Source organism: Eubalaena glacialis, chromosome 1, assembly GCF_028564815.1.
Source record: "Eubalaena glacialis isolate mEubGla1 chromosome 1, mEubGla1.1.hap2.+ XY, whole genome shotgun sequence".
Taxonomy (NCBI): domain Eukaryota; kingdom Metazoa; phylum Chordata; class Mammalia; order Artiodactyla; family Balaenidae; genus Eubalaena; species Eubalaena glacialis.
Window position 1 is genome coordinate 58,955,200 of NC_083716.1, and position 15,265 is coordinate 58,970,464.

Genomic DNA, 15,265 nt, shown 5'->3' on the forward strand with positions numbered 1-15,265 from the left:
AATAAATAAATAAATAAATAAATAAAACAACCCAAATAAAAAATTGGCAAAGGACTTGAATAGACATTTTTCGAAAGAAGATACTGAAATGGCCGACAGGCACATGAAAAGATGCTCAACATCTGAGTCATGAGGGAAATGCAAATCAAATCCACAATGAGATACCACTTCACACCACTAAATGGATATTATAAATGAAAAAACAAAGAAGGAAAAAATCCAGAAATTGGAACCCTTATGTATTGTTGCTGGAAATGGCACAACTGCTGTGACAAGAGTATGGCAGATCCTCAAAAAGTTAAACAACGGAATTACCTTATGATCCAGTCATTTCACATTCTAGGTATATATCCAACAGAATGGAAAGCAGGGACCTAACCAGATACTTGTACATCCATGTTCATAGCAGCATCATGCCAAATAGCCAAAAGGTTGCAGCAATGCACATATCCATCAAGAAGAATAAATAAACTAAATGTGATATATACACACAATGGGATATTATTCATCTGTAAAAAGGAATGAAATTCTAATACATACTACAACATGGATGAACCTTGTAAACATTATGCTAAGTGAAATAAGCCAGATACAAAAGGATAGATATATACTGTAATTATTTCCCTTGAGGTATGTAGAGAAAGCACATTCACAGAGACAGAAAGTATAATGAAGTTACTTGGGGCTGGAGAAAGAGGAAATAGGGAGTTATTGTTTAACAGGTTTGGGATTTCTGTTCAGGATGATAAAAAGGTTCTGTAAACGGAGTGACAAGGGTTGCACAAGACTGTGAGTATACTTAATGTCACTGAAGTATACAGTTAAAAATGGTGAATTTGATATTATATATATTCTATCAAGAATAAGAAAAAATAAAAGAATAAATAAAAGAATAAGAGAAAATACCACCAAACTTGATAAAAGGCAAATGTCCACAAAGGAAAATGGAGAAACAAATTGTGTTATCTCCATACACTGGAATACCATTCAGTAATAAAAAGGAACAATATAGGTACATTTCAGATATACAATAGGGAGCAAATGAACCCAGGCACAAAATAAGTATATGCTATATGACTCCATTTATATGAAGTTCATGAAAAAGCAAAACTAATCTATAGTGACAAAAATAAATGAGTTATTGAGTAGGATTGGGGGTTCTGGCTGTAAAGGAATACAAGTGGACTTTTAGGGGTGATGGGGATGTTTTAAATCTTGATTGGCATTGTGACTATACAGGTTGATGTATCTGGCAAAATTCATTGAAATCTAAACTTATAATGAAGTAATTTATTGTTCTACTGTATGTAAATCATACCTCAATAAAATTCAGGAAAGGAAGGAAGGAGAGAAGGAAGGAGGAAGATGAAAGCAAGGAAGGAAGGAAGGGAGGGAGAAGAAGAAAGGAAGGAAGGAGAAAAAAAATCACTCTGCCATAGCAATTAGAATAGGGTAATACTGGCACAAGAAAAGGTAATTACACGCGTTTGAAAAAAACAGAGAGCCCAGAAATAATTCCACACATATACATAAATTTGGCAATGCCAGAGGTGGCACTGAAAAGGAAAGAAAGTTTGAAATGGAACAATAAGCCAGCCATGTAGTCAAAAAGTTTAATTCTATCCTGCATCACACCACCACATGGGAAATTCCAGATGGATCAAACACCTAAATACGCAAGTCAAAATTTTATAGCTTTTAGAAGAAAATATAGAATAACTTCATGATTTTGAGGTATTTCAAGAATTTCCTCAGACATATCACAGCCCTGGCACTCTCCCATACCTATATTTTATAAATATTAAGCAATCTGATCGCATTCAAAGACAATAAAGTTAAAAGGTAAACCAAAGACTCACAAAAGATGATCTGTTAACACATTAAAGCCAAGTTTTCATATCTAGATTATTCAGGGAATCCCAAGAGTCTTAGTGCAGTGTTAAGCTTTAATCATTTCTGCATGTGCTACTAACTTAAATGATAATATCTGAAAAGTTAACTACTTTAAAATATTGATATCTTTCTTTCTAAAATTCAACATAACTACTGTCTTGTGCTACCCATCACTCTAGTCAATTTTCAAACTTTGTAAAAACTTTCCTCAGCTGCTTCTCAGTAACAGGAAGAACTGCATTTATAATTCTGGCCTCAAGATCCTCCAAAGAAGGAGGTTTTGATGAGCACGTGACAGACAGTTTGAAAATGACCCTGTGAGGAAAAATCTAATAGAGACAGATCGGGTGACCTAAGTGACCAAGCAAGAGGTTTCCTCCACTGAGCCATTGTCTGAGAAAGTGTCATCACAAACTACTGCATCCAAATAAGTTAAAATTAAAAATTTACTTTTCAAACCCACAAAAAAAAAGTGGAAGAGCAATGTAAATATACTGCCAAATGATACATTCATAACTGCATAGCTTTTAAACTTCTAGAGTCATTAAAGCTTAAAACTTTACTAAGACTTGAAACACACTGAATAATGTATGCCTACAAATTTCCAACAAAAACTGCTTATTTTTCTTCCTCTCCGCATTGTTTTATCAGTTGTTTTTTGTATATGTGAGCCTATATTGATAGATATATATGCACGCATGATCATATCTTTTTGATCTTGTGTTTCTTTTAGCAGTAATATACCATGTGTATTAGTCAGGGTTCTCCAGACACACAGTCAATAAGATATAGACATAGATCAATATTTATTATGATGAATTGGTTAATGCGATTGCAGAGCTTGGGAAGTCCAAAATCTGCCATCTGTGAGTTGGAGACCCAGGAAAGCAGGTGGTGTAATTCAGCCTGAATCCAAAGGTCGGAGAACTAGAAGAACCAGTGGTGTAAATCTCAATCCAAGGGCAGAAGATGAGATGAGATGTCCTAGCTCAAGCAGTGAGGCAGGAATAAAAGGGGTAAAGTCTTCCTTCCTCTGCTCTTTGTGCTATTCAGCCCCTCAATGGATTGGAGGATGCCCACCCACACTGGGAAGGGAAATCTACGTTCCTGAGTCCACCAATTCAAATGCTAATCTCATGCAGAAACACCTTCATGGAGACATCCAGAAATAACATTTAACATGGGCACTCATGGCCCTCAAGTTGACACATATAATTGACCATCACATCATCCATTTTGCTCTTTAGGGATGTTAAGTGAAAAAAAAGAAGGTGCAGGACATTGCATATGAAGCCATTTGTATAAAAAGAAGGGATTAAGTATATAAATGTGCACACATGTATGTGTATATATGTACGTACATATATACATACACTAGTTCTCAGTCCTCCTTAGGTGGGGAAAAATAGCACTTTATAATTAGGAGGGAAAAAGCAACTGTGGGGTTTATTCTCTTCATATACAGGCACTGACAAACAAAAGGCCACAGTCTTTCCCAGTTTCTGCCAATCTATGGAAGAAGAAAACAACTTTTGTGAGAACTAAAAACTACTGGGAATTGCTTTAATACCTAAATGGAGAAAATGTAAAGATAAGAGAAACCATCACAGATAAAACTTAGCCTGCAGTAATGAAGCTAGCTACAAGCCACAGTTTAGGATTTTTAGTTGTAAATTAAACCAGTGTTTAGTGTTGACAGGACTAAGGATTTTAAAAATATACATCAAATAAGTGGTGTCCAAATTCCCCCCAACCTTCCCCAAGGGGTATGACCTAGTCAGGGTTGGGATTACAGGAGTCTGAAGTGAAATTTCTTACCCAAGGCAACTGGGGACATCAAAGGATTAAGGAAAGTAAAGGTCTGAGTAGAATTGTCAAGGCCCAAGGTAAAAGAGTCAAGCCAGGAGGAATTTCTGAAAAATTAGTAAAACTAAATGAGAATGGATGGCCAAAATTAGAAGTGGCTCTAAATTCAGACATACAAGGAGTAGAGAGTCAGAGAAATTGGAACAGATGAAACATGTTGGAAGCAAGAAGGGAAAGGGGCATTTCTGAGTGATTACTTAGAAAACATGTTGGTCTAGTTTATAAGTATCGACTAAGCACAAGACCTAGGACATAGAATGTGAGTTTGTTGGCTTTGATGCTTTAAGGACAGAACAGAACAGGTGAATATAATGCTGTGTCGAGCCACATTGGAGCCTGGGCTAAGGGAAACATTTTTTATTTAACATTTAATGTTTTGTTCATCATGAACTTGTTTTGCACTAATTTTTACTTTTTAAGATATTGGATTAAAATACTATCTCTCTTTATTACTGAGAGTTTTGGGGCCCACTTACATTTGTATCCAAGGTGAGTGCCTCACTTACCTCACCCAAGTCCAGCCCTGGTGAATAAACAGAAACTAGAGGAAATGTTAAATTCATTCCTTCCAAGTATGGCCACTGCATAAAGTAAGTGAAAAGCCACAAACGATTATTACCAAGTGAAAACATGACACATGAAAAATACCACCCATGAAGTCTAAACAACACTAAAGCAGTAGGCAACTGAGTATATGAGACTCAGCTATAAAAAGGTGACGAATTTTAGAGTCCCCACTCTAGGAATGATGCAAATATTGTGCTTCTGTCTGTTTTAAAGTAGCCAACTTGAGAGACTATACCCTGACTCTAAGAATGAAACTGACCACCTACAACATTTCCAAAACTTCCTTTTTGAAAATGCCTTCAGAATTTTCAATTTACCGTATAATCATTTACACTGGGGTAGCACTTTATTTGGCAAAGCACTTTCATATACATCATATCTCCCAAAGTCACTAAATTCCAAGTTTGGAGAGACCCTGGGGATCCGCTTTGCCTTCAATGGTGTTAACTTCAGCTGCCTTTGGACAGTTTCCATTTCCTCCCTTACCTGGCATAGGAAGTGAAGGCCAGACAGAGGGGCAAAGCAGGGAGCAGAGCAGAAAGAGAAACCAGGCCTGTAGGTTCTGGGGCACCATTCACAACCATCCACTAAGATGGAGTTTTCCCAAATTTTCAACATAACTAATGATTTCCTAACTGAAAGCAGAAACCAGGATGTGAGTTTTTCAGGCAATTAATTCTTTCAAGTCACTGTGCTAAGTGTTCATAGGAAGACTTCAAAAAATCTTAAATCATAGAAAATATTTTTCATTTGAAGGTAACTTGGATTTATTTATAGAGTGCTTTTTTAAAAAACATATTCCAGGGGATGAATTGGGTCATTGAGTTATAGACTGCTACTTAGTCTTTGTGTTCACACTAAGCCTCATTTTATGAATGATTTGTAAAAGAGTTTTAAGATTTGTTCCAAAAGAGAACTTTCAAACATGTTTTGAGCAGTATCTCCATCATCAGAAAAATGTGAATTTTATGAAGTAAGAGAATGCCTCTCGCAGAGATATTGCAGCAGTGAAGAGCATGGACTCTGGACCCAGAGAGCCTAATTAACCTCCTGGAATTCACAACTACTACCTGTATGTGACCTAGTCCACAGGACTGAGCCTTTCAGGGCCTTGCTTTCCTTATTTTTAAAATGGGGATAAGAGGGGCGTCCCTGGTGGCACACTGGTTAAGTATCCACCTGCCAATGCAGGGGACACGGGTTCGATCCCTAGTCCAGGAAGATCCCACATGCCGCGGAGCAACTAAGCCCAAGTGCCACAGCTACTGAGCCTGTGCTCTAGAGCTCACGAGCCACAACTACTGAAGCCCGCACGCCTAGAGCCCATGCTCCGCAACAAGAGAAGCCACTGCAGTGAGAAGGCCACGCATCGCAACGAAGAGTAGCCCCCGCTCACCGCAACTAGAGAAAGCCCGTGCGCAGCAACGAAGACCCAATGCAGCCAATAAATAAATAAATAAATAAATTAATTAATTAAAAAAATGTGGATAAGAGCACCGACCGGATGAAGTTGTTGCATGATTAAATTAATGAATACATGTAAAGAGTTTTTACAGCATTTATATAACTGATAATTGTAATTACCTAACTAGATTCATAAATTCTGTACCCCACTCCTGACAGGAAAAATATCTCATTATTTTACCTTCACCTATCTGAAGTTTTGACAAGGTTGTGAGGCTAATTTACAAAGTTAAAATAAGTTAGTTCTATTCATGTTGGATAAAATAATAATTTAATAATGTCTGAGAAGAGTTCATTTCATAAATAATATGACTGAATTGCTCTTTAAATCTTGCTTTGTGTATATTTTATTATTATAATGGTATATAATAATTATAATAAAGATTAGATTTTGTTTGAAAAATTTTACCTGAATGAATGAGAAGAGCTTCCACGTCCATATATACAATCTCTGATACAGAATGCACAGGTGTGTCCACAATCAAATCCATACAGCCTGCTGGTTGCATGAGGTGTAACTAGAGAAGGCCCTATAAAGCTGACACTGCATCTCAAACCCATCCAAGGTCAAGCTGCATATCATCTTGCCATTTCACTTCTTGACATTCATTTTCCTTTCCTGTTTCATTGTTAACCCATTTCCACTGCCCATTTTTCATGCTTCTACATTGTACATTGTTCCCAAACAGAATGAAGTAGTTTGTTTGCTTGATCCAAGATAAAGAAAAGAGGTAGAAATTTTTCAAGTGAAAATCCCTTTGATGAAAGAGATTCATCCTATTTAATGTGCAATGCTATGTCTGTAAACATAGCCTAATAGACCTCTGTGAATTGGAACTGTTCTTTCCTTCATTCATAAAACATTTATTGAGTGCCTGTACATGCAAGGCACCCTTTAGCCTCAGAACAAAACAAGTCCTTCCCTTTGTTTGGACAAAAAATGCCCCTTCCCATAAATATATAATATGTCAAGTGATGACAAGTGCAACAGAGGAAAACGAAGCAAGGTAAGTGGACTGTGCTGGGGGTGCTACTTTAGATACAGTGGTCCCAGAAGGCCTCTCTAAGGAGGTGGCATCTGAGCAAAGACCTGAATGGCAAGTACAAAGTCCAGTACTGACCAGTGTGGCTGGAACAGAGAGAATGCAGGGAGAGTGGTAGGGAATGGTATTTGCATTTATTTTTGCTTCACTCTCACAGCTTCTGGGACACTGATTTCTCTAGGACAGATCATACAAGGCCATGTAGGGTCTCATAAGGACTCTGGCTCTTACTCCAAGTGAGATGGAAAACGAGTGATGTTATATGGGTATGGGAGACATACGATATTATCAAGCATTTCTTAAAGGATTGCACTGACTTTCTGTCAAGAACAGGCTGTAGAAAGGCAAGGGTAGAGTCAGGAGACTGGTAAGCACAGAGTGGGGATGAATGATCCAGGTAAGAAATGATGGCAGCTGGGATCAAGATGTTAACTGTAGACATGGTTGGAATATGGTTACATTTGGAATTAACTTCTCACTGTCATTTCTGGGCCTTAATTCATATAGTTCTTTAGTGCGATCTCTAACTCTGTACCTATCACAGCATATAATGATCATGTTTATGTATATCAGCCTCCTCCAGATAAAAGTTGTCCAAAAGTAAGTCATCCTCTTATTACTCTTGTATTTCTAATTTTTAGTATGCTGAAGGTGCCCAATAAATATCTTTGGAGTAAGTGCATCCCTAAGTGCATCCTTCTGGATATGGATTAGCATAGTTTTTAAAGACAGTTTCAAATCCAGAGATGACAACCTGAACCATGGAATTATTTAGAAAACATTTCTAGCGAAATAGGTAACCCAGTAGGGGTAGGAGGGAATGAGGAGTACGTGCAAATGTTAGAGTTTTAAATTAAATAATTATAGCCCCTGTGTACTCACAAATGTCATCCATATATGTTGGTCTGGTTTCTTGACTACTGCATTTTCATAAAATAGGTATTAAATGCTTGATTAAATGTCGGTATCATAAAATAGTTCTAGGAAAAAAATTATATCTTTATAATATGCATATGTGTTTATGCATGTGTGTATAAAAAAAACAGAGCAAAGAATCCAGTAATAATTTTACCCACTGAAGTGGTCCATTGACCAAACTGCCAAAAGAGAGTTGCAAAATCCATTTTAACATATGAGAAGTCAATGTCCTATATCTATATTATACATACAAATATTCACAAGTGTAAACCTATAAGCCTGGCTAATAAATTGGAGTTGAGATTCTAATTTTTTTCAATTAAATATAATTTGTTAGGCAGCAGTTAAACCTAATTTGTGAAGATACTTACACTGACTCTTGTGATACTAACCTCCATCATCATCATACACTCTTTGACCTTCAAGGAATGTATGGACTATTAAGTTCAAAACTTTTACAGTATAATGTGATCCTTTGAAAATGGATCATTCTCCATTGAGAATGAATGGATCATTCTCCATTCTCCATATATCATTCTTGGTATACTTGGGTATACCAAGTAAAGTTTTAAAAAGGGAAGGGGAGAGAAGTATTCCATTTGGAGGCATGCTCCTACATTTATTATGTTTGAGCAACACAGAGAAAGCCAATGTGGCTACAGAATGTGGGTTATATCCTATAGCTCTGCAGATAATGGAGTTGTTTTTTGGAAGACTGCCTTTATATGCAAATAGGCAGACATGGAAATTGGGAATGAATGTACGTAAACAGGGAAATATGGATAGTCTATGAATAAAACTTGGTTTTATATATTAACTTTCTGAAATAACTCACATACCTATTTTTCACTGGGTATCAAAGACATCACCTAATTGGAACAAAACGGCTCTATGTCATACTTTGAACAATGATCTCGTTGTGTTCAAACTAGGTTTCAAAGGTCTAGAAGGAGGAAAACCAAAAACATCATGATACTGTTACACCAGAGCCTAAGCAAGTCATAAAAAGTAGCTAATCAATTTATAAGAAAGGAGGGCACAAAGTAGACATTAGTTAATTAGGTATGAAACAGATACATTTTTCTATATAACATCATAACAGGAGTAAAAGCTAACTTACTGTGGAGTTTACAAAAAAGTTAGAAAGTTATTTACAGTGACAGTCATAGGAGTTCTCTACACAGATCCTGACCTCCCTTTCTCTCTCTCTCTCTCTCTCTCTCTCTCTCTCTCACACATCCACCCACCCACCCACCCACACACTTTTCAGGCTATTTAGGATGACTTGACAACTCTTTCTGATAAGTCAAGTAATTAGTTAAAATATTTTAGAAGATTTTGTAGCTCTCACTGTTGTTGTTTTAACTAAGTTATTGTAAGCCCAGAAAAACTTTTTTTCTTGCTTAAAAGTAGCCTGACAAACTTTTAATATAGGGTGGAAGTTGGAGTACATTTTTCATGAAAGGTTAAGTTAAATAATAGTAACAGTAAAAAATCAAAGCACTAAAAAGAAAGAAGAGGAACCCAAGTTGGAAAGGAAGAAGTAAAACTGTCACTGTTCACAGATGACATGATACTATAGATAGAAAATCCTGAACACACCACCACCAGAAAACTACTAGAGCTCAACAATGAATTCGGTAATGTTGCAGAATACAAAATTAATATACAGAAATCTGTTGCATTTCTATACACTAACAATGAAACATCAGAAAGATAAATTAAGGAAACAACCCCACTTACAATCACATCTAAAGAATAAAATACCTAGGAATAAACTTACCTAAAGAGGTAAAAGACGTGTACATGGAAAACTATAAGACACTGATGAAAGAAATTGAAGATGACACAAATAGATGGAAAGATTTACTGTGTTCATGGATTGGAAGAATTAATATTGTTAAAATGACCATACTACCCAAGGCAATCTACAGATTCAATGCAATCTCTATCAAAATACCAAATGCATTTTTTACAAAACTAGAACAATTAAAAATTTTGTATGGAAACACAAAAGACCCCAATTGCCAAAACAATCTTGAGAAAGAAGAACAGGGCTGGAGGAATCATGCTCTCTGACTTCAGACTATACTACAAAGCTACAGGAATCAAAACAGTATGGTACTGGCACAAAAACAGATACAGATCAATGCAACAAAATAGAGAGCCCAGAAGTAAATCCATGCATTTATGGTCAATTAATTTATGACAAAGGAGGCAATAACATAAGATGGAGAAAAGACAGTCTCTTCAATAAGTAGTGCTGGGAAAACTGGACAACTACATGTAAAAGAATGAAATTAGAACATTCTCTAACACCATATACAAAAATAAACTCAAAATGGATTACAGACCTAAACGTAAGAGCAGTTACTATAAAACTCCTAGAGGAAAACCTAGGCAGAACATTCTTTGACATAAATCATAGCAATATTTTTTGGATCTGTTTCCTAAAGTAAAGGAAATAAAAGCAAAAATAAACAAATGGGACCTAATGAAACTTAAAAGCTTTTGAACAGCAAAGGAAACCATTGACAAAACAAAAGGACAACCTACTGAATAGAAGAAAATTTTTGCAAATGATACAACCAATAAGGGATTAGTATACAACATATATAAATGGCTCATACAGCTCAACATCAAAACAAACAAAAAAACCTGATTGAAAAATGGGCAAAAGAACTGAACAGACATTTTTCCAAATGTAATTTCTTTTATAGCACCACTTAATTATTATTCTTTAAACTATTATTTAATAAATGTAACATTTGTAAATGGATAACGTATATTAATTTTTACCTATTTCAAGGCTCCATAACTTGAATAGTCTGAATATCTTGGTTAAGCCCACCATAAGGTGCCTTTGCCCCTCTCATTACAAATACTCAAATTGAAAAGTTAGTGTCTAAAGGAGATTACCCCAAATGCATTTCAAATTCATTCCTATTCCAATATAAAGAAGGAAAAGTTGATTTAAAGTAATCGATGTGACACAACATAAACATTAATTATTTCCAGAATATTCTGCATGTTAATTCAGGTCATCCAGTTGAACTTAGATGTTATCCACTCCTCCTATGAGTTGAGTTCTCATTTACTGCCTGCACCCAGAGACAGTCAAATCCTATCGCCAGCATCTTCAGTCCCACAAAGAGCTAGGGAACTAACCTTAGGATGCTGGTTTCTGTGGAAGACTGGACACAAACTGTAGTCATCTTTGTTCATATGTAGCCATCGCATGCATGATCATTTATTCCCACAGCGCTTTGTCATCAACCTTTTCCACACTGCTTCATTGTCTTAGGCAGAGAAACTTGTAAAACATCACTGAATGGTGGCACTCCTCACTTAAGGATGATTCCATTTTGAGGAGAAAATGTTGCTCAACACCACTTTAGTGCTAAACATCAGCAAATCTTCTAATTGGCATCAACTGTCTTTTCCCTTCCTTTTTCCTTATTCCCTCAGCCCCCTATATCACTATCCACTAAGAGTCCCCACTTTAATTCTGTGTCAGGCTCTGCTTCACGCTCTCCCTTGTTATAATTCCATGTATTACCACTTGCATCACCCTCACCTTAGCAACTCGTCCCTAGACACATTCCAAACTTAGAATTTTCTCTTCTTTCTTAGGAAAACTCCCTTGTCCTAGGTTGCCACATTCCATGTTACTTTAGAAAAATTAGCATATGCTAATACAGTAATATGTACAAATAACATTACCTACCCCACTCACAAAGTGACAACTTAACATTTAGGATTATAATTACCCAAAGGTGAACTACTACTGCTGGAAATTTTCAGGTAAATTTGTAGGAAGGTAATCATTTCAGACAGGTGACTGTCTTTGAATGTTCTTCAAATCCCTTAAGTGTTTGCTGATGTACTAGAAATAACATACAGTACTCCACCAAAGGCTGATGGTCTGTTTGTCATACAAACAGGTAACCAACATGTTTTGTGCCCCTCCAGTGTTCTTTCCATTTCTAGGTCTTAGTCATGGTAGTTTACAACATGGTATTTAGACACGTTACGGAGACCAGAGTCAAGTCATGCTAACAGCCTTCTTTGGTGAAGGCTTCTTCTTGGCAGGAGAATTGGGAAAAGCAGATGGTGAATGTCACATTGGATCAGCTGTGCTGTATGGCCAACACGTAAGGGTCTCAGTGGACCCTGTGTTGTCCACCCTGGGCCTTAGGCAGCGACACACATCTGACTTAGGCTGCTCTTATGAAGAGCAACCACTGAACACTGTTATTGTTTTGATGAAAAGAGCCCTGTGGATTGTTTCTGATCTGCACATTAACAAAGATGAGAAAGCCAGGTTATTTCTTAGAAGCAGCAAGAAAGACATTTTCCCTTGAAAATGTGCAAGATACATCTCTGCTGGAAAACACACACACAGAGACAAAACAAAACAAAACAAAACAAACAAAAAATCCTTTCATCCAGAATCTGTGGCTTGCTTTCTTGTATTCCTCAGCACACGTGGATGTGTGAAAATGCACAACATTCAGACATGCAGCCTGATCGAGTAATAATCTCTTATAATGTTCCTCTATTTAAAGCAACAAACAGATGGAGGGTTTATGAGCACGGCTGGTAAAAGTAAAAGCAAATGATTGTAGTAGTTGTACTTTTAATAGGATTCCCCACAATTGAAAACATTATTCCTCAAGGAACAAATTGTTCTATAAAATTACATTACTTAGGAAAGAGACAGTCCGCCCTGACTTTGCTGAGGCAACAGAGGACTCCCAGGACAGCCTGTACTGCAGGGGGCTCTCAAGTCAGATGGGTGTCCTGGGAGAGAGGACACAGGGATGCCTGGCACCATGATCCCCAAAGAGAAAGCTCAGTGGAATAGGGTCAAAAGCAGAAAGACCAAGCGGTGAAAGGGGGTATGAAATGTGTCTGAGCTTGCATTGAATTTATTACCTTCTAATTCTCTACTTTGAAATACAACATTTGGGAAATTCCTAGGGATTTAAGATAAGCATGCCACATTGCTTCTCCCTCTGCCAATTCAGACCAAAATCTAGCTCAAGCACAGAAAAATCTTGCTTAACAAACAGTGGAATTGTAAACAACCCAACACAAGTTCATTATTGTTATCCCTCTTTTAAGAGAAACAAAACTCACTATAATTCTATCATTAAGATGAATATACTGTCGTGAGGGCCATTACGTAAATTATAATTAAAGCTAATCTCAGTTAAAGTTATTACACCATTTTGGAAGAAAATAAACAACCCAAAGAGAGGGAAACAATGTGGTCAATAACTCACTCCAAAAATATTTTTTGCCTCCAAAGCTCGCATTGAGGGAGACATTCCTGGGCATGATACAAATGGTTCTGACATTAAGAAAAGTAAACAAGTAAGAAAAATAAAGATGGAAAAATTCTGTGGTCAGTTCACAAGTGCTTTTTTATTGTTTGAGGCAGGGTTAAAGCCTTTTATAAAGACAAGGATATATGTGCCGCTAGATTGGATGTGACATTGGACTAGTCTAGCTGCCCTTGCACAGAACTCTGGCTGCCCATAATATGCCATGGACAAAACATGTGTTGGTGCTTCCAAACAAAGAACCAGGGTGGGACTGAATACAACTCATTTAAAGCATTATCCCAATGCTGTTTTGTAGATCAAACAGAGCAAAGGTACTCGACTCTGGTTATTAACGGATTTGAGAGATAAAGCCAAACATTCAATATCCTCTAATAATTAATGGTCTTAAGGATTTCCATCTAAATTTGTCTCAATAACTGATCACCAAGTGTTGTGTAATCTACAAGACGGACTGCTGCCAGCCCCAGCGCAAGTCATTCAAGGATTGTGTTGACTCAGTAGGCCAGAGGCTGTGTAAACGGACTAAAACAGAGAAAGCAGGTTCTTCTTGGGTGTCTCAGGGGTTCTGAGTCTTTAAAGACTTTCACCATAGCAGCTCTCTAGTCATTTGGTATCTATAACTGGGAAGGATTCTCTTTCATGTTTTGCTGTCCTCAAACTAACCGAATACTGGGAGACCCAGGACAATGAACACCTGGTCCAAATAAAAGCAAAAATAAATGCTACTGTGTCAAGAGCAACAAGCCTTTCAAACATCTTCTACTGGTGTACCAGTATATTAAATGGAATTATAGCCACCCAACCAGTATGATCACGCTTATTTTCCTTGTAACATTAGGGCTGGAATATAGCCAAAGGTGCACAAAGACCATCTCACAAGCTGTGAATTTCATTTCTGAGAGATCCTGAGAAATATACCAAGTTCAAAGGGTTTTGTGCCTTTTATTAAAAACTGTTTGGTCTGGTGAGTGTTTTCTGCAGTCTTCACTTTCCTTTTTAACTTCTTGACCTATCACTCTATCTTTTATCACCTCACTCCCTTTAAATAGCACCCAAAGGAGCAAGCCAGCTCCAAACACACATATGGCCATAGACATAGCTGGGAGGGTGTGTGGTTAAAAATAAATAAATAAGAGTCTTTGGTACAACCAGAACCCGCTGTTGTGAAAGATGCCTGACACTGCCTAGTATTCAGGGCAAGAAGTGGATTTATAAGTGAACAAAATATGATAAAGTCCATGTTTTTGTAGTCAGGGATTTAGGGAAAGCAATTTACTCCAATACACGAATTGTAAGAACACAAAGCTCACCATAAACGTACAACGTGTCTAAGAACTTACCTCTTCTGTTCTCTGAAAAACTGCAAACTGAAATGCATTGCCCGTGATAAAGATGCTAAAGGCTGATGGGGGTGGGGTGGGAGGGGACCATGCAGAATACAAGAGGTTAAGATTTAAGGGAAATAAGGGAGTAGAGCCTTCCTTGAAACTGTGACCCTTTCACTAAAAATAAACCCACAGCACGATGGTATTAGGAGGATCTCTACTCAATAGGCAAGCTAAAGACACAGCCTCTCTCACTGGACTAAAGCCACCGAGCATGCTTAGGGAGGCCCCAGGTGTGACCTCTGCTCCCCTGTGAGCAGTGGAGGGGCCAGGCAATCTATCATGGTGTTCATCCTGTCAGCCCTGGTGTTTCGCCACCGCTGTCTGTCACTGTGGTGGATGAGACCTGCTTAAGGGCAATCATGTCAATCTCTATGTGACCACTCAGTCTAAGGCAGAAGGATGATCTTGACAGGCCTGGCAAAGTCAGCAGAAGGTACCAAAAGCTGAAGTCATAGCTTTCCCACAGAAAAGCGATGTGGGCCATTGTCTTTTCATTTAGCTTTTTCTTTATTTTTGCTTTCCCTTTTTTCTTTTACTCTCATGTCACTGGCTAAGGCATATAGAACTTGCCTTCAGAGCTGGTCATCGCGGATAAACCTGTTGCCCTCTGAGTTTTTCCCATAGTAAACATAGCGACACTTCCCCAGGATACCTGCAAATAAAAAGATACACATCATTACAGGTGGCACAAGTAGTATAGCAAGAAAACACAGGTGCTGCAAGGCAGAAATACAACACAATCACAGATCGCATGGGTGGCAGCAAATGGATTAAG

At 37.5% G+C, this 15,265-nt stretch overlaps 1 protein-coding gene across 1 annotated transcript in view; it reads right to left on the reverse strand.

Moving 5' to 3' along the window:
* Positions 1 to 15,265, reverse strand: part of LRMDA (leucine rich melanocyte differentiation associated) — a 1,296,919-nt gene that overhangs the window by 176,836 nt on the left and 1,104,818 nt on the right. Inside the window, exon 7 of the mRNA XM_061180213.1 lies at positions 15,061 to 15,142. Coding sequence (XP_061036196.1) covers positions 15,063 to 15,142 — 80 coding nt within the window. The 3' untranslated portion in view covers positions 15,061 to 15,062. The remainder of the gene's footprint in view (positions 1 to 15,060; positions 15,143 to 15,265) is intronic.